Consider the following 26,634-nt stretch of genomic DNA (forward strand, 5'->3'; position numbering starts at 1 on the left):
CCCTCAAAAACTCACTCTCTCGTTCTTTCTCTCTCTCACACACACTCCCTCTCTCTCACACACACACTCACACACACACTCTTTCTCTTTCGCTCTCTCTGAAGTCATTGCAGACGTTTACACAGGTGAGGGATTTGGGGTTAAGACTGACAGCTGACTGCATTTAACTGTAAGTCAGCTGTGTTTGATAGTAATTGGACTGCCTTGGATGCCATTTGTCTTATCATTATGACTGTTTAGACATCAACTTAATACAAAAAAAGTGAAAAAGCATTAAGATTATAATACATCAACACAGATTTAATGTATTCAGTGATGGAGTCTTAAGCACTCTGGATAAGGGCGTCTGCCAAATGCTGCAAATGTAAATAAGAAGGTGTTGCTTTAGTTAATATTCTCTTCCAATACTAATTTGTATAAAGGATTAAACACATTTTTTTTCTATTAAAGGTTCAAACACACCAGAGCGATAGAGCCCAAGCTGCATGTATTACCTGACAAGAAAAATAAATAATACAAACATTTCTATTTATCCAGGAATTTTTCCCATCTGTTGCCTTTACTGTCGTAACCCAGACACTAACACAGACAATAGTTGAGGCATGGTTTCAACAAACTCTTTAAAACTTTTATTTTGTTTGTTAACAAAATTAATATTGCGATACAATATATTCCTTCTGTTATGTTGTAGAAAACTTTCAGAATGAATCAAAAGGCACAGTTGTTTACAATATGTACATTTCACAACTAAAATAACATAAATATTCAGATAAAATACAGAAGCCCAAGGTAAAAGTGCTTAAAAATAAATTTTAACTGGAAATAACAATAATACATACAATCAGTAGCACTTTTAATAAATGTTTTGTATTTTGTTATGAAAGTTTGTTTCATGATTTCTTTTAGGCCTTAGACAGGATATAAAAGATTGGGTAGAGAAGGAGGATAGAAATTGGACGAGTTTCTAAGTAACAACAGAGCAAATCTCATCTCTTACACAGTGGGCGAATATCTCAGATTAGAGACACATCGAAAAGGAACCATTTACAATAACATACAGTAAACAGGACAGTGATGACCAAAAAGAACAAGAAACTGACTGTCCAATCAGTGGAGAATTTTTTTTTTGTTTGGGCAGGTTTTACGAATCAATATGCGGGATATCGGAAAGCCATTTCATAGTCTGATAGTTGTCTTTTTTTTTTTTTTTTTGAAATATTGAAAAACTCAAGTCTAAGAAATACAGTAGTCAGAAATGCAGCACAGTGTTTCACTGCTGTGCATTGCTTAAAAAGATTCCCTAACTTTTCCTGAGATTACACAAGACCAAGCAGGAGACTTTGGTGTGACTGGGATCAATGGCTAAAGCCCAATAAAGAGAGTCTGCACATTTGAATCACTTGGTGTGAAAGAAATGACACAGCGATGCTGGACATGGTGCAAGGCAGTGCAGTAATGTTTGGTGGAGAGTTAAACGAAGCTTTGACTTTTTTCTGTTCGCAAATAGAGAATACATGAAGAAAGGAAGAGAAGACCCGAACAAGACGTTTAAAAAGTGTTAAACTACAAGATTATAACCAGGACTATTCACCACTAAAATGTCCCATGGATATAAATAACAATTATAGTCATTAGAACAAGAATACAAACATCAAGAACAACGACACCAAAGACAATAAATTGCTTCCATTCCACCTTTACAAGAATATCTTGACCTCATAAGAAACGTATCCTTAGTAATATTTTTTTTCCTTTTTTTAAATATAATATTCTTCTGATACATATGAAAAATATTAAAAGAAAATGAGAGCCTAACAAAAATCTTAAATCAAGCATCAAGCTCTTTAAAAAATAAAATAAAATAGTTCAAGGGGCAAATTTATCTTTATTGCTAAATGTTTTGCTCCCTCAGGAAGGAGACTGAGGTTTGCATGAGGTCCAGTATATTAACTGTTGTAATTGGTTTAGGGAAGAAGAAAAAATAAAATAAAAAGCTCTTAAGATGACGGAGTTGCCTAATAAATAATTTGGTGTCCAACCCCTAAAGTTTAAAAAAGGTCCTTTAGTTCTTATATTTTAGTTAAATAATAATTGGTCTGGACAGTAATAAGTATACGCTATACCTGAGAAAGTACAAAACGAGCAATAAAGCAAATAGAGTACTTCATGAACCTAGGGATGAAGTTTGTTAGCTTTATTTTCATACCCTAGATATTTCCAGCCATTCATCCCTCTACTCAGGCTCAGGCCCATGGAATTATGGGGGGTTGGGGGAATTCATGGGTCAATATGTAAAACAGCAGAATTATAAATTTCTAAGTCATTGAGCCCCTCTGGTGAAATAGAGCAGACATCCTCGTAGAGGGAGAAAGATGATGATCACAATAATAAATAATATGCATTTAATCTGCTTTTATAGAACATACACACATGCACGCGGACACACGCACACACACACACAATATTGTTGACTGCATCTTAATGATACAAAGGCACTGGCTGAGCTAAAGGCATTTTCTTCCAGGTCTGGTTCAATTTTCAACAGGAAGCAGGAGTAGGTGTGACAAAAGCCCAGAGGACCTTATAAATAAATATACATCACGTATTTGACATTTCTATAACATTAAAGGTGCACTGATGAGGGCTTTCAGGATGTCTACAGTTGTTCTGATAATCCAAACTGATCAGCATTTGTGATGACACGCATTTGGTCGGTAACAAAAAAAAAAAAGGAATACATGGAAAAAGGATGAAATGTGCATCAATCAGAAGAAGCAACAGGAGATGTGTTGAGTAAGGTAATGCTTTGCAACAGAGTTGAGATGATTAAACCATATTCAGTCATAAATTTCCTAGAAATCTGAACCAGTGTAGTGGTCTAAAAATGTTTATTGTTGATGTAGGACAAAGACCATGTGGGCCATGTCGATTAAAACCACTCTGATATAATCATCACGCTAGACCACCTCACCTAACCCACAGGCCATAAAACTACCAATGCCAAGCTAATTAATGGACCTTAATTTCAGTGACAGAAGTAATGCTGTTGATGGTGTAAAGAACTACACTATAGCTAGTGGATGAATGATCTGAGGTGGGGGACGGGGACAAACTGAGGAAATAAAAACACCTACTGCAAAATACCTCAGCCAGACATGCTGAGATCACAGTAAAGAAAAGCAACAGTACTGCCATGTGCATGTACAGTGGTGATATAAATTTGCAGGCATTAGTGGCCACTAGGTGGTGTCCCAGTCTAGAGAATTATACTGAATGACTGAGTGGCGGCGGTCCGCTGAACCTCCACGAGCCATTCGGTCGAGGCCCTTGTGGGAATCCTGGGCGTCCATGCTGCAGTGGCCGTTGGATAATGAAAGAGGCAGTCGCTCGGACAAAGGCGCAAACAGAGAAGAAGGGGAGATGGAGTCGGAGAGTGAAGAAGGCTGGGGGTCTGAAGAGAAGATTGACGACGTCCCGGGTGTGGAACAAGAAAACGACGGGGAGGGAGGGGCTTGAGGGGTTACCGAGTATGAAGGATGACTGAGGAGGTCTAGGTTGAAACCGAAGTCGTTCTGCGGAGTCACAGAATTTTCGGTTACAGACTGGCTGCTAAGTGACCCCTGCTGAGACTGCGGACCCAGCTTTAAAGAAAGAGGAGCAGGTTCGTTGACTGGCATTTTGTTTTCCCGCACATGTGTATGCAAACTGCGTGCGTGTGTGTGCATCAGAGAGTGTTGATGACCATCCTGCTGTAGATGCTGAGATGGCTGAAGCAAGTGAGGTGGTCGTGACACGGAGTTCACACGCTGTGGGAACTGCTGCACACGAATGCCGTGGTTGGCTACAGGGTTAATGTCTGGTTTGCTCCCATTGTGTCTCAGCAGCTGTGTGTTGAACTGACTAGAGTTCTGCTGAGGAGTGAGCAAGTGTCCCGGGTTTGCCCTGTTTTGCTGCAGCACGCTCAAAGCTGTGTGCTGCTTCAGTGTGTGGATGGTTTGCAGTGTTTCTATGCTGTTATGGGCCATGTTGTGCTGTAAGGTCGGTCGTCTCTCCCTCTGCTGCTCCTGTGAGATCAGCTCTTCCAGGTGAAACGTCTCGGGGAACTTTAGCCCTCCTTCCCCTGTTCCTCTCCGCATGCCAAAGATGCCGTTCAATCCTGCTACTCCGTTCAGGCTCAGAGTTCCATTTGCATGAGTCGGTTTCGGCTCAGGGGAGGAGCTGAGAGTGAGGTCCAGCACTTCATCCACAGCATGGCTTTTGGGCAGGGCAGCCTGGCCAGGATGTGAGCCTGGGTAGGATGGGGGGCTTGCTAGATGCATAGCAGTGTGACTCAAGTTCCTGTGTCTGTAGAGGAGTCTCTGCTGCTCCAACCTGTGAAGCTCCTGGCGGTTGCTCTGTTCCTTTGCACGCTCCTGCGCTTTCAGCTCCTTCTGCTGACGAGCTCGCTTCACCTCGGCATCCATCTGAGAGAGCTCGCTGCGCACACGCTCCACACAGTTCTCTGGTATCTTTATACCTGAAAAAGATTGAACATAATATTGTAGAATTTAAGCACACTACAACAATCATGACGTAATAACTGACCGACACAAAATCTGGAACCATTTTATACGATCACTTCAAATGTGGCTGTATGTACAGTTTGTGCAGTGTAGGTCATGTGTGCGTGTGTTCACAAGTTATATTACTTACCAACTTGCTTGCTGTTCTGTTTAGTTTTGAGGCGCACAATCTGCAGGATGCTAGAGTTGGTGATGTCAGAGACGACATCTGCGACTCGCTTCCACACTCTTAGCAAAGCCCCACACAGCATGTGATACTGTCGCAGACGCATGCCCAGCCAACACTCCTGACCCTGCTCCACCTGCTTACACTTACCTTTCCTATAAACCCAAACACACACAACATATACATACATGAGTCAAGTCAAACTTTGATGGCAATTAAAAGAAAAATAAAAAAGTCAAAACATTATCTGACTTCACAAACTAGTGTTTTAGGTTAACAAAAAATATTAACCCTGGCACTAAACTGACACACTATCATGAAAGTTCTCATATGAAGGAAAAACCTTTCTTGTGTCTTTCCACCAACCCAGGAGATTTTCCTAACCATCAATAATATTCTTACACAAGTATGTGCAGCCATAGAATATCCCCTCAAGACACACAAACACCAACAACCACCTCTAAACTGGTCACCTGCTTACAGTTGACTGTAGATACAGTATATACAACAATGTGTCCATCATTATCCTTCTTTCTGAGATGCTTATCCGCTAAAATAACCTTAAAACCTTCTGTTACTCACCAGTTGGCATGGCTACACTTCTGAAACGAGAAGACAAACTGATTCTCCCAGCAATCTTTGGCCTCTTCTGGTGTCACCTGTAGTATAGCAAAGTAATAAACAAAGATGATCACATACCTCTTGACATCCACAGGGTGTCACTGTGCAATGTAAAACTGCAGCGGTGTAATATAAGGTGTAGATTTTAGAATAGCACTCATACAGCATTTCAGACTTAGATTAACAGGAGATCATGACAAGAAGAATATACTACAATGACTGAAATCAATGAATTCAAAGATAAGTGCCCGTCCAGCTGATACGAGTGTTTAAAATGATGTTGCCTTTGGCAGAAGATATGTGAAGAATTGTGTCCTGCTTTTTCTCCTGACCTTTCTGTATCGCTGCAGCAGATTCTCCAAATTCTCAGGATGGGCCTGCCTACCGATGTTAGGCTTATAGACAACAAGATTACGACCTCTGCCTTGCTCTGCAAGCAACACACACGGCTGGCTCCCTCGTAGCTGGAGACGGACAAAATGACCACCATAACAACGGAACAAGCCACCAATAGGTATAAAGACAGAATAATGAGTATAAAATATAAATGATTACTGTAATAATTCTAAATACCTTGTGAGAAAGATAGAACCCCTCGTATTCCCCAGTTAGTGTCTCCGATTTGCGCAAGGCCTCGGCCCACGGCATCCCCCGATCCACGCTGATCTAAACACAACAAGACAAAAGCATGCCATTTGCAATTCGATGCAGAATTTTCACTGCCTTAAAAACTGTGCTGAAAGTGTATGGTTGAAATATAAATAGCAAAATGTACATTTATTTCTTAATAATATTTTAATTGAATTGTTTTTTTTTTATTTCAATTAAAATTGGTTCCCCATGGAATTTTCACTTAGGCTAACCATTTGTTTAACACCGGGATGTCAAACTCAAATTCACAGTGGGCCAAAATATAAAACTGAGATAAAGTCACGGGCCAAACTGAATATTTACTGAAAAATTAACTGCAACTGATATGTAATGTTCAACCTTTTTCATATGGAAACAAACAGTTTCAACATAGTTTTGCTTAAATACAGGATTTGGAACAACCAGAGCTTGATATTACAAACACATAAGAAATTAAATTCGAAATAAAAGACATCAGTGGTGTTCATTTCACAAACTGCATACACTTTTTGACAAACTCTCCCTCATTAAAGGGCCGAGCAGATTTTGCAATCTCTGCTGCCACAATAAATCTTTACAGCGGCTTCACTTTTTGATTTTGCTTTCATGAACATAGTCTGCTGGGAAACCAGACTTTTTTTCATCTCCTCCGCCTTCTGGAGCTTCTGCTTTATGTCCAGGTCCTTATACTTCTCATAATGTTTCGTTTCATAGTGTCTTCTTATGTTATATTCTTTCATTACAGACACGTTAGCTCAGTTAGCACACAAGACAAACAGGTCTGTCCTTTATATACATGAACAGATAATCTGCCTCCCTCCTGTCTTGAAAGCTCCTATTGTCCATCTTTCCTTTGGCCATTTTTGTGGAGAGTAGAATTAAGTTGCCCGATGTGATTGTAGCATGGTTGTTAATGACTGTCAGAGAATGAGGGGAGCTTACTGTTCGTGACTACGCTTCAATACAGTGGCAAGGCATTCTGGGATTTGTAGTATTAGCGGAGCATGCGGCTAGCCAGCTGTAATGCACATCTGATATGATCTCCCGAGCCAAATATAATTACACCAGAGTTTGACACCTCTGGTTTAACACTTATTGGTCACTGTATAACCCCATGTGTGTTATTTCACAGTGTTAACATCCTTTACTAATAATAATATTAATATATACTTAATACTACTACTACTACTACTACTACTACTACTAATAATAATAATAATAATAACAACAACAACACAGTATCACATTATAAAGATCCTTCTATGAGCCAATGGCTCTAAACATTGAATCGATTGGGTCTAAACCCAATGGATTAATTTTAGCTATAAGTTTTGTTTCAAATTTCTAAGAGTATTACAGATATATTTGTTTAGAATGCTGAGCTGGTTTTGTGCGTGATCTTTAAATAAAACGAATGAATCCAGGCTTCTCAATCGGAAACCGTTGCATAAATGTGCACTCTTGCATATCCTGGCAGCTCAAACGTTCCACATTGAATTCAAACAATTTACATGCTGCATGGAAAACTAAATAGAATTATATTCGGCAACTTATTTTCTGTTGTGTAGTTTTTTATACATATATTTAGCACTATATATTGTATTGGGTCAACATCTGAAATGACATCATTGACATTTTAAGTACAGAAATTCCCAAGTGTTCCACTGGGTAGAAAAAAAAAAGAAATAGATATAAAATCACATGGGATATGAGTACCTTATAGAGGATGACCTGGCCTTCTTGGGGGTTCCCAGGAGTCAGAAACACTTCCTGTTTCTCTTCATGAATCTCATCATTACCTGGCGCCAGATCTAATAACACGCACAGATCAAGAAATACACACACGCAGACTATAATTTTCAGCTCCATATCAGTGTTACCCAACACCAGTAACATTTGCTCTCTCTGTATCACACAGTTCAACGGTTTTGCCAGATTAATCCCTGTGATTCAACCCTGTGATCAACTAGCAAAACATTAAAAAGGTGCAAGTAAGTCACCTCCTCACACACAAACATTTGATTTAGACGACATGAAGCATAAATGGAGTGTGACAAAACAAGCTGCTTGGAATCTGTAATAACAGTGAATAGATTTCAGTGAGCCTGTAGACCAAGCCACTGTGTGTAGGATTAACTGCTTACCAAGTATTCCCATGTCATATTTGCCTTCCTTTTTGTCCTTGTCAATCAGGTATTCAAAGTTGTCAATGAAGTACTGGAAGAGAAAGTTCTGCTGGTGCACCTCCAGGCCCAGAATACGATTCAGGAATTTAGTGATGGTGCAGTCTAGGATATGGGAGGGAGAGGGAGAGAAAACATTTTCATGATTATGCTGGACTGACAAGCCTTTCCAATAAAGTCTGACAGCATCATCCTGGGCAAATACAAAGGCAGTGAAGACAAACTAAACTCCAATGTGGACCTTCATTAAGCTTTAATCCCAGACACCGGCATCTTTAATGTTTAATGCCGTCGTCCACAGAGCTTCCTTCCAGAGAGCATTTTATATTCTAAACGAGGAAGCAATGAAGGACTCTCATTAAAATGCACTGAGAGATATCGTGCAGCATCATGATCCATTTCACCAGCTTCAGTAGATCATACAAGTTTCAGATTTACCCACTTTAGAGGGTGGATTTAAAAATGGGGATGAAAAGACAACATAGAAGAAAAAAAGAAACTTTTGAATTTCCAGTGTGAATCTGCACAATTCCAAACATTTTGACAGATTATCGCGAAAAAACTCTCAAGATCATCAGAAACCTTCATATGGGGTGTAAATATTTACCTTTCTCTGTGTTGAGGCCAAAGCGTGGCTCTTTACAGAAAATGCCCACGTCAATCATCCCTTTCTTCATTTCTGTCTCGGGCGCACACACAAACACACAGAATAATTAGTTCATCAGTCCGAATAATTAATTAAAAATAGGCAGATCTCGCACTAAATTCTGCCTAATATTTAGAGAAAACAAAAATAGAATAGAATGAGAAACACTGTAGACTATAAAGAGTAAATTACAACCTGTAAAGAATCTTGCTTCTCCCCCTGGATAGCCTTTTGGTGGAGGAACTTTGTTTTCAATGTATCCCAGGATGGCTTTAGTGATTTTATCCAAAGCTTTTGTGCCATACTACGTAGAGAAGTCGACAGACAAACTAAATATTAATGCACATTCAGGAAACAATCTTAAAGCCCAAGCCGTTCTGTTTTTTACTTACACAAATCGACAGCTATAAATTACATTTACAATTACAGCATTTGGAGAACATTAACTCATTTAATTGACTGCAAATACTCTGTCAACTATATTACATTCATAACTAGAATGCATCTAGATGAGCTTGAGAGGATGGATTTTTATATAGGCTTCAGCATGAATGTTGTGTGTAGCATATTAGACAGAGTTTAAATGTAAAACAGTTAATGTTACATCCTTTTGAACTGATCATCCTTAATAAATGCTTATTAAATATTTCAGATGTATTTTAGTCTGTGTGTGTGTGTGTGTGTGTGTCCATGCTCCTACTTTGTTTTCAAAGTTGTATTTGCTCAGATCTCTGGACTCAGTGGCTCGTCTATCACCATGTGTCAGTGCCCCCTGATATGAATAAGAGAGCATGATACACAAAGATAAGCATGATACACTGCATGTGTATGCTTATAAATATATAACAGGGAAAAGTAAGACTGTGGTGTCTAATTACCAAACTCTCCAGGCGCTTGGCCACAATGGAAGCGAAGCGTCTCTCTCCTGCTAACTCTGAGATCAAAAAGATGTACTCCGGAGCCGTTTCCTGGTTAGAGCGATGAGTCCGACCTGTTGGAGCACACACTCACACTTTACTGAACAACATACCCCATTTTTATTCAACCTTGATGAGAGCAAACTTGTGCCATGATGTCCAACAAACACCATGGGAGTCTTTTCTCATTATAGTATTTTCACCACACACACAGACACACACCGAATTGCTGGATGGCACGGTCAGCACTCCATGGCAGCTCTAGTGTCATGTGCACCCTTCTCTTTTGATTCTTCACACGTTTATCCGCCTGTAGAGAAATCCCTGAACTTGCAGCCTCTGAGATGATCGCCACCAACTTTGTGAGGGTGCAAAGAGAAAGAATAAAGCAGTTTTCACATTTATTTTTAAACCACCGGCACATATTTTATACGTTAACCTCCAGGAAGTGGCTGCGAGTCACTAAAAGAATTTACCTTTTCACCATCCATAAAGCGTTCCTTCTCTTTGATGTTCACGTGGTCGATGGTGAATCCTTGTTCAGCACGTGATTCATACTGCACCCTCCCATCCAGCCTCCGCACCACTCGACCCTTGCGACCAGTCATCTACACACAAACACAATGTGAGTAGGCATTTTCACAGACTTCAGAAAACGTGTTTGTTTTGCAGTCAGGTGCTCACTTCAGACACTTTCTCTGGCCCTCCAAATTGATCAATAAGCTCATCCAGTGTGTTAAGAGGAAGCTCCTTTCCCAGCTCTGCTATCTTAGCCAGCAGGCCATGTTTTAACTCCTCCAGTTTTGCTGAGGGCAGAAAAAAAATGATTACCCCACACACACACACACGCACTCTCTCTCTCATTACAGTTTCAGCTAAGAGAAACAGGAAGAGCCGAATCTCTCCTATGTGATTTAGCAGTCTAGACTTAAATTTGACCTCAGATTTAATAATTACACCAAAGCTGTAATGTAGACACTCAAACACACGGTGCTTTATTGTATACATTCTAACACCATTCGGATTTACATTCCTATAAATGTCATTACACATTGCATACTTCAAACCCTCCCAGGTAATTGTTTCTGAAACAATGAAAAACTTTGATACAAAGAAATGTTAGACCACATCTTTACATCCTACAGAAGACTACATACCATTTCACAGTAACTACTGTCCTTTAACCTACCAGTAGGTCCACTGATGTGGTTAACAAAGATGACGTCGTCGTTGTCTTGCAGTGAATCAGGGGACGAGTTTGAGTCACTATCCATGTCCTCGGAGTCTGAATCTGAACCATCGCTGATCTTAATAACTCCACCCACCTCTACACAGTGCTTTGGAAATTTGGGAGGACGACCTCTCGGTTTTCCTACGGGATCCCAAACAAATAACCTTTGCATACATGTCTAGGTACAGTACACAGACTGATGTTGAACACACAATAATGTAAGGCTTTAATATTAAACAGACATAGGAACAACTCACGCTTTCTTTTATTTCCAGCAGTTTTTTCTCTCTTCGGTTTCTCTAATGGAAAGTGCTTCTGAACCAGAGACTGAAACACACCCCTGGAGATACAACAATTTCAGCATTAATCATCTACAGTAGGCTTCCATAATGTAATACCTGAATATTATTATATATAATTCGGCTGTGTAAAGTATCATCATTTAAGAGTCTGTTGAAAAAACGCGTACGATTTTCCGGTTATATTGGGTGATGTGGCAAAAAGATAATATTACAATAATCAGATTAAGGTTTAAAATTAGATTGTAAGAAAAGAAAACTATACAGGAGTCAACAATAGCAACAGCTCTGTAAGGGCTGCACAATTTTGAAACTATACTGTAATATAGCCAATGGATCAATGCGTGATAATGGGATTAATGGTTATTTTTTGGCACAGGGACTTGTATGTAATTTCAATGCCCAAAATAAAGGAAGGTTAAAAAAAAAAACACAACAAGACATTTATCCATCATATTACACCCATAATACAGTATATTTAAACATTTTAACAGTGGATTCTTTTCCATGGTAAATTTATGTTCATAATAATGTGGCAATCAAGACCATAAATAAGGTTTTATAGAAAATTAAATGTCATCTCATAATTCTGCCTCCTTCCCAGCTCTCCTGATTCTTTTGTTCACTTGTCTGCATAAACAAAATAGTTTACAAGCATAAAATTGTGGCTTGCGGCATTTATGCAACCTAACGTTAGACGTTCTGCAGAGATCCATCGCTCTCATAACAGCAGAGACGACGGCCTCTCCATTTGGTCCTGCTATCGATCACGTGACAGAACATAGTCGTGAAATAGCAGCGCACCAAGCACTCATTTTGATTATATGGGCATAATAATGACCAGTTCAGCTGCTCATGATGTGTACATGATGAAAAGTGAAACCAAGAAGACTTCACAGTAATTCTTAGAATAACCTCCAATTTATGCACCAGTTAAATTTTATATTGACTATGGCATTAATTTAGGCCTTTAACATGACTAAAGTAGATAGCAGGGTATTATTTCCACAAGATCTCTGCCTTAACCCTAAGGTGAAGAATTTTCTAATCATAATCAGTATTTAAAACACAACAGCATGAACAAAGCATAAGAAAGATGACTTTCTACAGTTGGTCCTATAGTGTTTAATTCCTCTGGCATTACACCAATGGCACATTGTTACACTTTTTATATGTTAATAGATATTCTTACCACAAACTACCACTACAGTTAATAACGGAGAAAGAGAGCGAGGCTGGTGTTGGAACGTCTGATTATAGCCATCAAACTTAATAAGATGGAAAAATGCAGCTTTTCATCCACAAGCTCTCCACCCCGAACACTTTCATGTATCTGAAACTATTTCCGACAGCCAAAGTGCTGGCTCTGGCGAGTCCTTCTAAACATGTTAAATGTTTTCTTGAAAAAACCTCTAGCACTGTGGAGGCTTGTTAAATGGCTTATTTCTTTATTGGTGTGGTAACTTATTTGGGTCTGCGTTTAGAGTTATCATTTGAAAGATTCTTTAATCTTTATACATGTGAAAGAATTCACAAAAGAATGTTTCCAAAATGAATCATCTCACCCCTGAGAACAATAACTTAAAATTAAACCATTTTAACTGCTCCCAGTTCCTGTCAGATATGCGATATAAACCTCTTGTTCTTGAAGTCCTGGATCATGAGTAATACACAAAGTTACCAAATCCCTCAATCAAAAGTGAGTATAGAGTCAAGGACAGAGTCAGGGTCAGGAGGAAAGAACAAGCAGCTTTGATTAAGTTACAGACTGAGTTCCCCAGACACTCACTCAGCTGCAGAGACGAATCGGTCTAGATGTCCATCATTCTCATCCAGAACCTCACGAGTGCGGGCCTCACCAGTAGACTGTAGTCCAATCACAATGCACTACACACACACACACACACACACACACACACACACACACACACACCAAATAGAACCAAGTGAAATCTAAACTGAACTCTCAGTTGACAAGAATTAAATTCAATCAGTGCATCATCCCTCCACTGTACGTCAGCAAACTCCATTTATCCACACCTAGAGTAAACACGCACTTTAACTATACACTGTAACTGTCTGACATTAAAAAAAAAACTAAAAAAAAAAAAAACAAACATTCAGGCTCATCATACAATGTTAATGTGTCTCACCTTGCCACGATTTATCTCAGCCTTTGCGAGCTCCACCAGACGGCGCACTTTGGCGGCAATACAGAGGTATTTAAAGAAGCGCTGGTGAGAGGACCAAAACTGACCCCAGAGGGACTTACGGGAGACAAGTCCCAGCATATCTGCTGCCCTGGTGAACACTTCCAGAGCTTCAGCCCACTAGGGAAAAGCAGGGAATAAACATAAAGGCAGAACAGTCATTTCATTGTCAAGACATCTTTTTAAAGTAAGAGTAATCTTTGCACTCATAAGCAGGAAATAATTGAACAGACAAAATGAAGTAAAAATACCCAAAAATTAGATTATACATCCTTAGCTACTTTATAGACTGCATACAGCTTTAGCAAATGTAGTGGAGAAAAATACCATAAAACATCAAATCATGCATGACAGCAAATGGCTTACAGTCTGTAAGTGTATATCTACACAGTGCACCTATACGTTAGGTGTGTCTGAAACGAGCCCTTTAGCACTTTAGGAGTGGTAGTGCGAGGTGAACTAAATAAAACTAGTCACAGTGTGCAAAATTGTTCTGTCTGCATCAGTGATTTTTACTCGGCCTCTTACCAGACGTGCTGCCTTGTTGTAGACCACCTTGAACTCTTGATCCAGTGTGATTTCCTCGATTCGAAACCTCACGTCAGAAAAGCTGAGCTGCCGGGCTATGTACATGCCACTGACTTTCATATCCATGGCAACTATCTCCATGGCGCCAACACCCCTGTGAACAGCAAGGTACGCATTAAAATTGGTGGATTCTCATTTGTCGTGACATGCAAATGCAATTTTATCTTTAGCAAGGAGCTCCACTTAGTATAACTACTTAGTAAATATCTTCATATGATTCAGTTGTCAAACAGCTCTTTAAGTGAGACTTACCTCTTCTCAATGGCATGTAGGAAGTCCTCAAATGTTTTGAAAGGTGTTCCCTCTCCCCAAATCCCCAACCGGCTCATATAGATCATGTTCTTTGGCTCAGAGGCACCTAGAGAACAAGAGAGAGCAAAGGCAATGGCGAGATCAAGAAATGGCCATGTAGGACTGTTTAGATTAAATTCTCTGCTTGAGCAAAAATGATCATTAAAAAAAAAGTCAATATTAATTTCAATTTAATTTAAATGAATTTAATTAAAATTTGAAGGGTGCTTGTATTGGCGATACCACAAAGTGAGAACTTCCTGTAACAGAGGCAAGAGGAGGCAGGACACAATGTTTTGTTTTGAATCTAAAAGGTGGCGTATTAACCAGACAAAAAAGCACATAATGCTAGATTTATATCTGGCACATAAATAAACTCAAGGTACTTTCTCATAAGAGTTTACCTCTGGCTAATGTCTAATGTCATTTTGAAACCCAACTGTTTCAGGAGGAATAGAAAGCATTCAAATCAACAAACAATCCATCATTTTCAAACAATCCAAACTGATTAATTATCTGCTTTGAAATAAGATTTACAATTCTCAACAGCATTTTTCCCATCGTGGGGAGATTAGAAATGTAACATTTTCAGTTGAGGGAAAAATCTCGGAAATGAGTGTTTATTAGGGACGTGCAATGACTAGCACTAAATGTTAACATGCATAACCATATTAGGTGTATAAACATTTAAGAATTGGGTCCTCAGACCTGTGGCACTAGCATACACCACCCTGGCACGGGGCAGCTTATTCTGCAGATCCAGGACAGCTTTGCCCATCTTCGTAGATGTCGCATTTTTGGCTTTATGGCATTCATCAAACACAATCTGAGAGGGTTTAAATGTCAAGGAAAAATACATATATAGCAATTTTGATTAAACACTAAACTGCATTACTTTTCTGTACTCATCCAGTACTAACATCCCATACCTTATCAATCACCAGGAGCGTTTCATTCGTTGTTACCAATAGCAACAAGTTGACGAGGACAAAATACTTCTTTTTTCTAGATTAATTCATTTTCCGTTTATTTGCTTTGTTGTAATAATACATTTAAACCAAAATATTTTTTTGACACCTGTTCTTTTGCTAAGACCTATTATCCTAGAACTACTAATTAAAAGCACTAATGGAAAGGATACGACTCCGTCAAAGCCAGGTTTACACCAGTCCAATATCTGTTTGAGTCGAGTGCGGTGCTGTCCCCCTGCCTGACTCTCCCCGATCAGCGCTGAGTATGTGGCAAACAGGACACCCTCTGAGGTAGCTGTGTCTCCATACTTAATCTGACAAGAAAGTTACATCAAGTTACATTCAAGAGGCACTAGGGCATCCCTAATACAATTGTTTAGTTATGAAAATAAGCACACAATACACTATAGCACTTGTTCAGAACAGGAAAAGAGAATTAGATTAGGCAATAATCTAATAAGAACGACGCTGTACCTTGTTTAAAGCAAACACAGGAATATTTGGGGCATCTATGTCCTTGAGGTCTCTTTCTGCATCATACTTCAGATCATTAGACACACTGAACCTGAAAGAAAAACAAAGAAAACCAATTTTACAAGAAAAAGAACAAACATTTTGATAATTATTTAGAATTTAGAATATGTCACTCTGTGATAAATTTAGGAACAGAGATGATTTTAAATTTAATAGCACGGAGCGCTACAGACAGTTTTCCCCTCCAATAACCTTTCCAGCATATAGAGAATTAAAATATAAAGGCTTTCTAATGAAAAATGGCCAGGGGAATAAATTATTCTCTTCAGAATAAGATCTTAGATCCCTGAAATGACTGCCTTACCACAGGGCTCGCTTCCTTCCTTTTAAGTAGTTCTCCAGTATGATGCCAGCTATAGTGCGACCCTTTCCCACACCCGCTCCATCCCCAATCAGAAAACCTGCCCTCTGGTCATTCTTCAGGATAACCTCATGTTGCTGAAGGGTGAAAAAAACAAAACCGTAATTAATATACAGGAAAGTCCCAATATTTTCTGGAACACAAACTGATTAAAAATAGGAATATTCATCCGATGAACTAAAAATTGCGTGCAAGTACAAAACGGCAGAAGCCCATCCAAAGAATAACTAAAAATAACAGGGCAACACCTTTACAAAGCAAGTCATTATGTGAATTTATTTTTGGATGCTTTTTGGCAAACAAACAGCGTTTAGCTGTCTACAAGCTATGTTTAACAGTAAAAGCAAATCCCTTTAGGGGACCGATGAAGAATGTAGTGAGCAAGTAGCAATGGAACCGGTACATTAAATTTTAAACATGCTAACATACATCTGGGCAGGTAAAATTAAATAAATAAAACAACGTGCTAGACACTCACACAGACACGAGATTTTATACAGTGTAAATACGAGTTTTGCTTTTGCGGAAATAAGTTAGTTAATTTGCAGTTATTTTTTTTTTAAACAGACTACTTGCACTGCTTGTTATAATGTGCTTGCCTTTAACAATTATATTGGTTAATCACAAGAATATTTGAGACTAAAGCATCTGAATTAAACTAAGCTAATGTAGTTCTTGTTACAAACTAATCTGTACGTGGCTGATCAGTGTACCTGGCAGGCATAAATGATCGCTTCGAGCTGCAGGGCAGAAAGCTGGCCAGTCCGGATAGTGTTTTCTGGGATGGAGAGTGTGTAGCTGATGTCTGGGGGAGGGACGCTAGAGAGTGTGCTGGTCTCTACCACAAAGTCTGGATGAGAAATTCCTATAGTAGCTGCAGATACCAGAAGACAATCAGAATATGATGATTAACATAAATTACTGTGCGGGAACAGAACCGGTTTATGATTATGTTTATTTTACGTCAAAAATTTATATAATAACGATATAATATGTCCAACCCATTCAGGTTTTGTTTTGCTATTATGCATATTAGCTATGACTCAAAAGAGAGTGCTCTCAGCTTTTTACCTAATTAAAATATGCTACAGTAACCACAGCAGCTTAACACTGAGGACAACAAGAATACAAGAATAAAGTAGTATTTGTACATTTGGACGGCTTGTATTCAGCATAAGTGTCTACGTGGCCAAGTTCTTCTGTCTCTTCCTCATCTGCCTCCTCTTCCTCCTCTGGCGGAGTCTGACCGATTTCAGGGAGCTGGACAAGGTGGAGGAGGTGGGCAGAGAGAGAGAGAGAGAGAGAGAGAGCACAAGAGAGAGAGAGCACAAGAGAGAGATAATGAGCAACATCACAGTGCAAAAGAGATATTGATCACTTGTAACCTGACATTAAATTCCCTGCTAATCAAAGACAAACTTAAATGAAATGACACTAAGCTACCTTAAATCCTTTTAATTGTTGGTTCAAGATGGCATTGATGTCCAGATTGCGTAAACCTGGGGACCTGGCCGACTGATGGAGAAATGGATAACATGGAAAACACAAGGACACACAAACTTAATGATGAGAAAGACAAAACATGATGAATTGCCACTTGAGTTGGGAGTATGGATTTTTAATTATTTCCGATGGTTTGTACTCTACTGAAGTAATAGCGTTAATGAAATGTAATGGAAAACGACTTCAAATTCCCAAATGAACGGATTTTTGTTGAAGATTGTAATTAATACTTTTCAGAATTAAAACATTTCAGAGAAAGACAGAGAATGCATGTCCTGAACACATAATCTGAATCTTCTTGCTTATAAATGCCACATCAGTATGTCACAACAGTACTGCTACTGACTATAACCACATGTTTATGTTTGCAAATAAGTTCTAATTACAAAATCTGTCACCAATCTTCATAATGCTATCTGACGTTTGTCAATTGAAGCTGGTTGATGAATAATGCTTGCTTGTGTGTGTGCGTGTAAGAGCAGAGAATGTAGAGAACATAGCAGGTGTGTGTGAACACTCACCTGTCTCTGGCTATGTCCAGGTGTGTCCCATGTCCAGGTGTGTGGTGTTGAGGCAGAGCCCTCGCTGGTCATGTGGGACAGGCCATCAATACTAAAGACAGGGTCAGGATATTCAGAAAGAGACTCAGGGGTAGAAGAGAACAGGGACGTGTTGGACAGGTCATCCATACACGACAGGTCCTGTAAGAAAACAGAAGACAAGGTTGAGTCTAATGCAGGGGTGTCCAAACTTTTTGCAAAGAGGGCCAGATTTGGTGAGGTGAGAGTGTGTGGGGGCCGACATCAATAAATTCGCCCTCCGTAAAAAGTTTGCACTGCTTGGCAATCAGCTTTGCCACCTCATAGCTCGCCTTTGTGGCATTTTCATTTGACTCCCGGGCTCTTGTAAAAAAAAAAAAAAAATACGCTGCTGTGCGTATAAAGCTGCTGCTGTTAAAACAGCTTCTAGTTGCTTTATTTTTTTATGACGTTTGCTCACAGTTAGCTTGTCGTAGTTAGCATGTTTCATCTAGTAGTGCCTCTTAATATTGAATTCCTTGAAAACAGACACAGTCTCTTAGGCAGACACAGTTGGTTTGTATTTCAGTGAAAAAATATGCCAATTTCCACTTGTCCTGGAAGCGACAGCCCTGTCTGTCACTTTCCTTTTCTTCTTTACAGTCGCCATTTTAGAGATGGGCTATAAAGGGTCACCCAGCGATAGTGTGTCCACAGATCAGCTGCCATCTTCTGGTAAAGTATATAAAACACTGCTGACGGGCCACACATTATTAATTTTATGCCAGAGGCTGCGGGCCGATGGAAATTTCAACACGGGCCGCAATCGGTCCCCGGGCCGGACTTTGGACATGCCTGGTCTAATGTAATGAAGATAATCATGTAGCAAACAGATTGAGACACAAAAGATAGACAGAAGAGAAAAGCTAAACTGAACTAAATGAGAAGATTGTGTATTCCTTAGAAACTCTCTGGTTCATTCAAAAGAACATACAGATGACTTGGATGCAATACAAAACATTTACTGTAAACCCACCACTGGATATTTCTCCTTCTGGGAATCTAGCAAACCCTTTCACATTCCATATCACTCCATTAAGCTCAAGGGAGCTGTATTAGCTGGAACTGGACGTATTTATTATGAATTGTGTAACTCGCAAGCTTCCCCAAACCACATTGTTTATAAATACATTCAAACAAATGTGTGTTTAATATGATACAGATGAACACACAGGCATGATTTAGTTATAAGAAGAAAAAAAAGGCCTTTTCCTAGTGATCCACACAAATGCAAACAAAATTAGAGTGACAGTCATAAAATGATCATTTCTGCTATAAATTCAGCAAGATGAAGGTGGGAAAACATACAGAACCCAGCTCTGTGTGTGTGTGTGTTTGTGTGTGGGGTGGTGGTGGTGGTGGGGGGGTCCGAGACCAAACTGAACTGGAGATGCGTCTGTAAGGAGAAGATAAGGAATTCTCTGGGTTTGATGTTAGCTCTCTTTTCTCTCTAGACCGTCTTACACTCCAGCAGCTCCCCAGTAAACGTAAAGCCCTAATCGCTAGAGTTTAAGGTTTTACTGACTCATGAATACTTATATTCTAGTGCAAAGGGGAAAAAAAACATTTGCGACATTCATAAAAATGATGTTCCTGTACTGCAATACAAAAAGCCAAACTTCCAGTTACGCACCCTGCTCTGCTGCAAAAGAATGATAGACAGTTTGGCAGAGATGAAAGGAGGTTGACTGACAGCAACATAATAGGCATTTCAGGATGCCAGGGAAGTGCTGATTGCACATAGGTCCACAATTAAGCAACCAAACAGTACGACAAAACGAAAGTCTAGAAAACGATTCAAACAAAAGAAGGGTTGGGTTTGGAGATGATTCATACGAAAAAGAATTCTAAGCTGCAACACTACACAAATGTATAAAAGAACTTCATACAGGCTATCTAGAGCTTTCACACAACATAATACAGATAATGAAGACAAGTGTCACACTGGCCTCAGTGGATAATCTCACCTGTATACTGACGATCTATACACAAGAACCACTCCTGTGATCAAGTCAGAAGACTTATTCACAATCTACTCATACTGAACATCCTGTAAATGCACTTGAACTTCTCTCTTCTTTCCCTGTATGCTTTACGATCTGGGGTGGCCCAGAAAAGGGATTCATTCTCTTTTAAATCTGTCGAGGTTTCCTCCCTCAGTGTCACAGGGAGATTTTCCTCACCACTCTCACTTCCGGTTTGCTCATTAGTGACCTAAATCTACAACTAGGTTTTTGTAAAAGCATTTTGTGACAATGCCCATAGATAAAAAGCACTACACAAACAGAAGGGAACTGGATTTAAAAAATCCCTTTTGCTTAAACAAGACAGCCATCTGTACAAACAAACCAGCGTTTTAACTGATGACCTAAGAAAAGAAAGTCCCGATATAGCTTTAGTAATGCATTTATCATCAAGGAGGCAAATAAGGCAGGGTAAAACCTGAACACAAAAATAACTCCTATAAGAAGTTTGTTTATAAAGTCTACACATATCATAGAAAATATTTTATGCATCCTTCTCTTTACAAGAAAAAACTAAAGGAAAAAACAAAAACACTTGCATGCCCTCATTGTTCTTTTTCTCAGACGGTTTTGGTTATCAAATTTCTTACACCATCAGAGTTTTGTTGATATAAACTGAAACCAAGCCAACCTTTTGTACCAAACAGAAAATCTTAGTGAAGTACTTTGAAAAACATTTGTTTAGTTTTCGTTTAGCCAAAAATGCCATGTTGACTAGTTCTAACCAGTAACCTGAACATGAAGCACTTGACAAGTGAGAATTAAAACGTAGTTTTAATTAAAAATGTAATAAAATGTGCCACTGCACACTGCCCTTGTTAAAAACATTTCAGTTAGCCGTACACCTCAAGATGTAGCACCATTCATAGCACATTTCCAACCTCAGAAAAGTGTCTATTCCAAAAGTACAGGCATGACATTACACAAAGCTCAAATGGGAAATTAACTCAAAAGCAGAAATAAGACAAAAAACAAAACAAAAACAAAACCGATGAAATAAATCAAGAAATCCGGTAACTTCCACTAACCACCATGGCCTTGGACATGCAGGATGATCTTTCACACATCTATACTCACAAACAATCTTACTGATCCCTGTCCTAGAACCAGTAGTACAGGTAAGAGTTTCACAATTACACCACAGGGCACAGATAAATATCTGTGTGGCTGTATTTGTATGTGAGTGATGGTTGGGAGGGTTGGTCTAATTTCAGGAAATGATGCCCTTGTTGGAGTTTCCAGATTACTGGAATTTACACCATACTTTTTACTAGGAAGTCACCACAGCTTTAAATGGTACTGTAAGAACATATTATGAACTGGTAGCTCCTACAAAAGAAGCTTAAAAAAAAGCAGTTTCCATGGTGACACTAGTTTAGGATTTGTTTTAAAAATAATCCAAGCAGTAACCAGTGCCAAATTTTAGCTTCTGTTTGCGTGCTCTTCAGGACACTGGGACACCGGGACACCGACATGGCAGCTCTTATTTGATGACTCAGAGCTGATTTAGTCTGCTGACATGCTTTATTAACTCTCACAATACATTTATATACTTTAATCATCATTATCCTCTGTGATGTTCTAAAATAATGACCAATACAGGAAACATATCACGCTCAAATGCACAATATACTGACTCACCGAGCTGACTGAGACGCACCTTTAAAATATAGTATGTCGTTTATAGTATATTAAAGTCTTCTCTTTTATAACGGTGAATAAGTCATGTGAAATTGATATGTGGAAAACTTTGCCCACTAATTTTCCTCTTCTGAATATATTTCAAGAGCAGTAAAGTACTGCATGGTAAACCCAAGGTGTAGAACGCATATGCATATTACTCAGAAAGAGAACATAACCAGCTCAAAATGAAAATAAAAGTGGAAGCCAAACCAGTTGCAGTTACCACCCTCAAGCAATTGCATAGGAGTTGAAGTAAAAAAAAAAAAAAAAGTCGTTTGAGTAAAACAGTGATTCTAAAGCAGCCTTTGTGCTTATGTTAGTAGCTCATGCGATTAGACTAAATGAACTAAACCACTTTTGAGACATCAAGCTAAAAGTGTCCACTTTTATAAAGCAAAGCAAAAGCAGGTGCACTCAAGTTTCAGACTGATTGATTAGGCTGGAGACAGCCACACTTATGCGATCAAAATGAAAATATCTAAAGGACACTAGAGGAACGCTCTTAGTATAATAAACAAAAGCCAATGAGGGACTGAGATCAGACTGGAACTTACTGGTTGGAAGTCTCCATTTCTGCCTGATGTGAGGTCAGCGAAATCCACTTCAGTGAATGAGCTGAACTCGTCCACAGGTGGAGGGTTGACCTGGAACTGCCTGAAAGATCAAAACATTAAATCAAAACCAAGAAACTTATCTGCTTTGTTACTTTGTGTCCTGTTAATTAACTTAAAGTAATTACTGTCTCCAAATATTATTAGAAGACAAGATTTAATCACCTGTCAGGACAAGCCAAACAGAACAGGTCAGGGCTGGCTTAAATGTAATGGGCCTCACAAATGAGATGAACATGTCATCAAAGAAAGTCAGACAATTGCTTTGCTGCAGTGGTAAGAGTTTTACAGACATGCCTGTTAACTCTACAAGAAACTGTGTTGCTTAGTAAACAATGAAGTATTTCATTTTTATAAGCCTATAGAAAAAGGAGATGAGTCCCTGAAATGTCTCAAAAGAAAAAGAACAGCTATCTACGGCGCTGAACAAAAGATCTCTATCAGACAGAGGTGCATGCAATTATATGCATGTCTGAGCATGCTCGGTAGCCAAAGCTGAACTCCTTGAACTGCATTGTTAAAGCACCAGATCTCATTAAGTATTACATTGCTGGAACTTCATTTCTAAATAATATGAATTCCAACTAAAGCAAATAAACATGTGTTTATAGCATCTTAATCGTCAAACTTTTATGCCTTTATCTTATGCCATCTATATTTGCTTGTCTCTGAACTTCCTGGAATTAATTTATCATCTTACATAATGTTTCTTGCTCTGAGAGTGAGAGACAGTTAGAGAGAAAAAGTGTTTGTCAATTACCTCCCAGATTGTTGCATAGGATAGCTGTACTGGCTGTACTGAGGTTGCTGGGGAAATGGCCACGAGTTAGAGGAAAACAGCTGAGTCTGAAGGAGAAAAGGAAACAAACATCACATTTTTCACAGGACACAGTAAGGGAACTGAGAAAAACAACAATGATAACACCTTGTGTAATACAAAAGTTGGAAAGCTGCACCATTTCACAAAACTACAAACTTACCTCTACCTAAACAAGGTGTCAAATTCACCTACTGAATACCAAAAAGAGGCACATTCACACTTTAAAATGTGTGAGATAGGTACATGGTGTACTAAATAACCACACAAACATTGCACCAACCAGTAAAGTGTCTTTTAAAGTTACATTGACAATGGTCAAAGTATTGCGGTAAGTGTTTTTATTAGTACAGCATTGTTTACAAAAACTGCAGTGGTGTCTGTAGTGGTCCAAGCTGAATGGCATTGAAACGTTTAACAGAGAAAAGACAGAGGAACTGAGAAATAGTTAGGGAAAGAGAAAGGGAAGCTAGTCATAACACACTCATTAGCCACATTTCTTTTGTAACAAGTCCAAAACTAAGTCTTCTGCAATAACAAACATTGTTATGGAGCTTGTAATATTGCAGGAATGATGGGATTTCATACTGCATCCCTCATGAACAAATTCAGCCTTGTTTATAAGCACAACAATGCTAACAGCCAGAGCAGGAACCAAACTGTTGTCCCTGATTCTCCTTCATGTTCCTGATACTGAGTGAGTGACATGACATACAGGCTAAGCATGGTGACCCATACTCAGAATTCGTTCTCTGCATTTGACCCAGCCAAAGTGCACACACACAGCAGTGAACACACACCCGGAGCAGTGTGTAGCCATTTATGCTGCGGTGCCCAGGGAGTGGGGGGTTTGGTGCCTTGCTCAAGGGCACACCTCAGTCGTGGCCGGCCCGAGACTTGAACCCACAACCTTAGGATTACAAGTCAGACTCTCTAACCATTAGGCCACGACTTGCCCCAGGACTTACTGCACACAAAGTAAGGAATAAAATCTGAGACATTCTGTTCTAGATCATCAACAAGGTGGCTTGATTCAGCAGGGCACTAATTCCTCAATCAATCTGCCAACAGTTACAATAGGATTTCTTAGGAGGAAAACTAAAACATCGCACTTTTATCCATTTGTAGTCATGTTATGGAATGTCTGCAAAGTTCGTTCTTTTTATGGGTTATGTCCAAAATCTCTCGTTTTTTGCTTGTTACAAGCTCTTGTTAAGAGTTACACTTTTACCGGACACTGAAGACGCTTCCAGAAAATATTAAAAAAAAAAAAAAAAAAAAAAAAAACTTCTGTATATCATCAACTATTAAACATTTTTAAATCTGCCTATGCGGAGCGTCCAACATACGAGTACTTGTACACGCTGTTACTACAGAAACTGTAACATTTTAGATGTCATGCATTAATATAAACTTTGCAGTTAAGCAATACTGTGAGAAATACTCCATGCTTTCTAACCATTCAGAATCAACAATTCTCTGTGGTATAACTGAAGACCAACAACAACAAAAATTGCATTTACAACACAAAAAATATATACAGAAGTCGACTGAATCACCATAAATGAAAGAAAATAATCTTTGAATAGCATTCTCCTCTTAGCATGCTACTAATGCTGATAACTTAATCTTCACATTTATTTATAAAATATTCCAGCATTTGAACTTTGACATATTGGCCTCATGTGATAAAAGACCAGTAACCCCAACAACCAAAACTTACTCAAAGTGTAGGAAGCGCAGAAGACTAATAAGAAATAACAAAATCAGGCTGCTATTTTTTTTTAACAAAAAAAAAAAAAAGAGTTCAGAGTTTGAGAACTAACGAAATTTAGTTCATATAATGATGATTTTGCCATGAATAGCTTTTGATACCTACCCACCTCCCCTACAGTGAAATAAGATCATGTGAAAATGTAAACAGGGAAAATGGTTTACTGGTACCTCGACGGCATTGGGGAGTGGAGGACTGGGTGCAATGTATTTGGGGCTCTCCAGCTGAGGGCCCTCTGGGTGCAGGAAGTCCTCCGTGTCCATGACGACAGATGTTGCGAGAATGGGCATCAGGCTCTATGCAGCACCACAGGGACTAAGCTGGCCAGCGTGCCCAATGGAGAGATGCATTTCATCATATTCCAGCCATGTCTAAGGAGAGACAGAAAGAGAAACAGGTCACAAGTGGAAATAGTTCAACAAGACAATTTTAGGTTATAAAATTGTTCACACTGATGTGAAAACGAATAGCAAGAAGCATGATAGGTTAAAAATGAAATACATTTTAAAAATATGGATTTTCTTCATTGTTTTTTTATTTTATTTTACTTTATCTGACATTATCTGTGATTTCGTTTGTAAATTTGTTTTGGACTTCTAGGTTTCATAAGCCTTGACAAACATGATAGTGTTAGATGTTAAGCCAGAAACCCCCAACCTTATACCAGCAGTTTAGAACTATTAGCTGGCAGGGTTTAAATGGCTAAGAGTATGGAGGAGAAAAAGGTTAAACATTTAACAGAAATAATATATTCGACGTCCAGACCTACAAGTGTGCTTAGCTTCACAGCAAACTTAAGGCATGTCAAACTAAACACCAGTGACTTTATCCGTGGAACATATTCGACCAAATCCACAATTAATTTGCCTTTTCGCTCACTAGTGCTAGTCAGCGACAACAGGCTAACTTACCTTGTCCAATCCTTAACGAAATGTTACCACAGTTAACTTCACTAGCTTTATAAATACCGGTTTAGCACGAATGTATGTTTTTATTTTAATCAAAAACGATAGCGTACAACCAGCTTTGTTTGATTCCTTATGCCAATTCTCCTGTTTGATTCCGAATTTATTAACAAGGCCAAACCCCTATTGTTTGACCAGCTAGCTGGCTGCCACTAGCAAATTCGTTAGCCTGCTTGCTAACTAAGCTAACGATATGCGCGAGCGTCAATTTTTTTTCCTCTCGCGGACGTAAAAGCACACTTACCGGATACAATGAATACTCATTTCCTCGCGATTTTCCTCACCTCGGCGACCGACAGTCCCTAGAAACTGTTTTAGACCCTATGAAATTCCGAAATTAATCCATAATTCTTTCGGCACGGTTGTTTATCTCACTTCCTGGTCAACGTCGCCATTTTAATTTTAGGAGGGGGTGGGGGGTGGGGAAAATCTTCCGCTCCACTGGTGACGTCACGCGTTAGCCAGCTCC

At 39.1% G+C, this 26,634-nt stretch overlaps 1 protein-coding gene across 3 annotated transcripts; it reads right to left on the reverse strand.

Moving 5' to 3' along the window:
• Nucleotides 1–595: 595 nt before the first annotated feature.
• On the reverse strand, nucleotides 596–26,572 carry sbno2a (strawberry notch homolog 2a). 3 transcript variants are annotated; one of them, XM_027150608.2, is made up of 32 exons: nucleotides 26,410–26,572; nucleotides 25,371–25,571; nucleotides 23,370–23,455; nucleotides 22,553–22,652; nucleotides 18,235–18,414; nucleotides 17,654–17,725; nucleotides 17,362–17,470; nucleotides 16,924–17,084; nucleotides 16,154–16,287; nucleotides 15,790–15,880; nucleotides 15,486–15,629; nucleotides 15,053–15,170; nucleotides 14,306–14,411; nucleotides 13,994–14,147; nucleotides 13,409–13,585; nucleotides 13,045–13,142; nucleotides 11,214–11,296; nucleotides 10,915–11,097; nucleotides 10,410–10,531; nucleotides 10,202–10,333; nucleotides 9,948–10,083; nucleotides 9,687–9,799; nucleotides 9,509–9,580; nucleotides 9,004–9,112; nucleotides 8,770–8,841; nucleotides 8,124–8,267; nucleotides 7,696–7,790; nucleotides 5,923–6,015; nucleotides 5,682–5,813; nucleotides 5,311–5,387; nucleotides 4,693–4,883; nucleotides 596–4,516 (listed from the first exon to the last, which is right to left on the reverse strand). In XM_027150608.2, exons 2-32 carry the CDS (start codon nucleotides 25,488–25,490, stop codon nucleotides 3,240–3,242), a joined length of 4,881 nt encoding a protein of 1,626 aa, XP_027006409.1. In that variant the 5' UTR covers nucleotides 25,491–25,571; nucleotides 26,410–26,572; the 3' UTR covers nucleotides 596–3,239. The 3 variants fall into 3 exon arrangements, with proteins under 3 accessions (XP_027006409.1, XP_027006410.1, XP_047662378.1); XM_027150609.2 differs by lacking the exon at nucleotides 26,410–26,572 and adding an exon at nucleotides 26,112–26,254; XM_047806422.1 differs by lacking the exon at nucleotides 17,654–17,725.
• Between the last annotated feature and the right edge of the window lie 62 nt (nucleotides 26,573–26,634).

This window comes from Tachysurus fulvidraco, chromosome 22, assembly GCF_022655615.1.
Source record: "Tachysurus fulvidraco isolate hzauxx_2018 chromosome 22, HZAU_PFXX_2.0, whole genome shotgun sequence".
Lineage (NCBI taxonomy): Eukaryota > Metazoa > Chordata > Actinopteri > Siluriformes > Bagridae > Tachysurus > Tachysurus fulvidraco.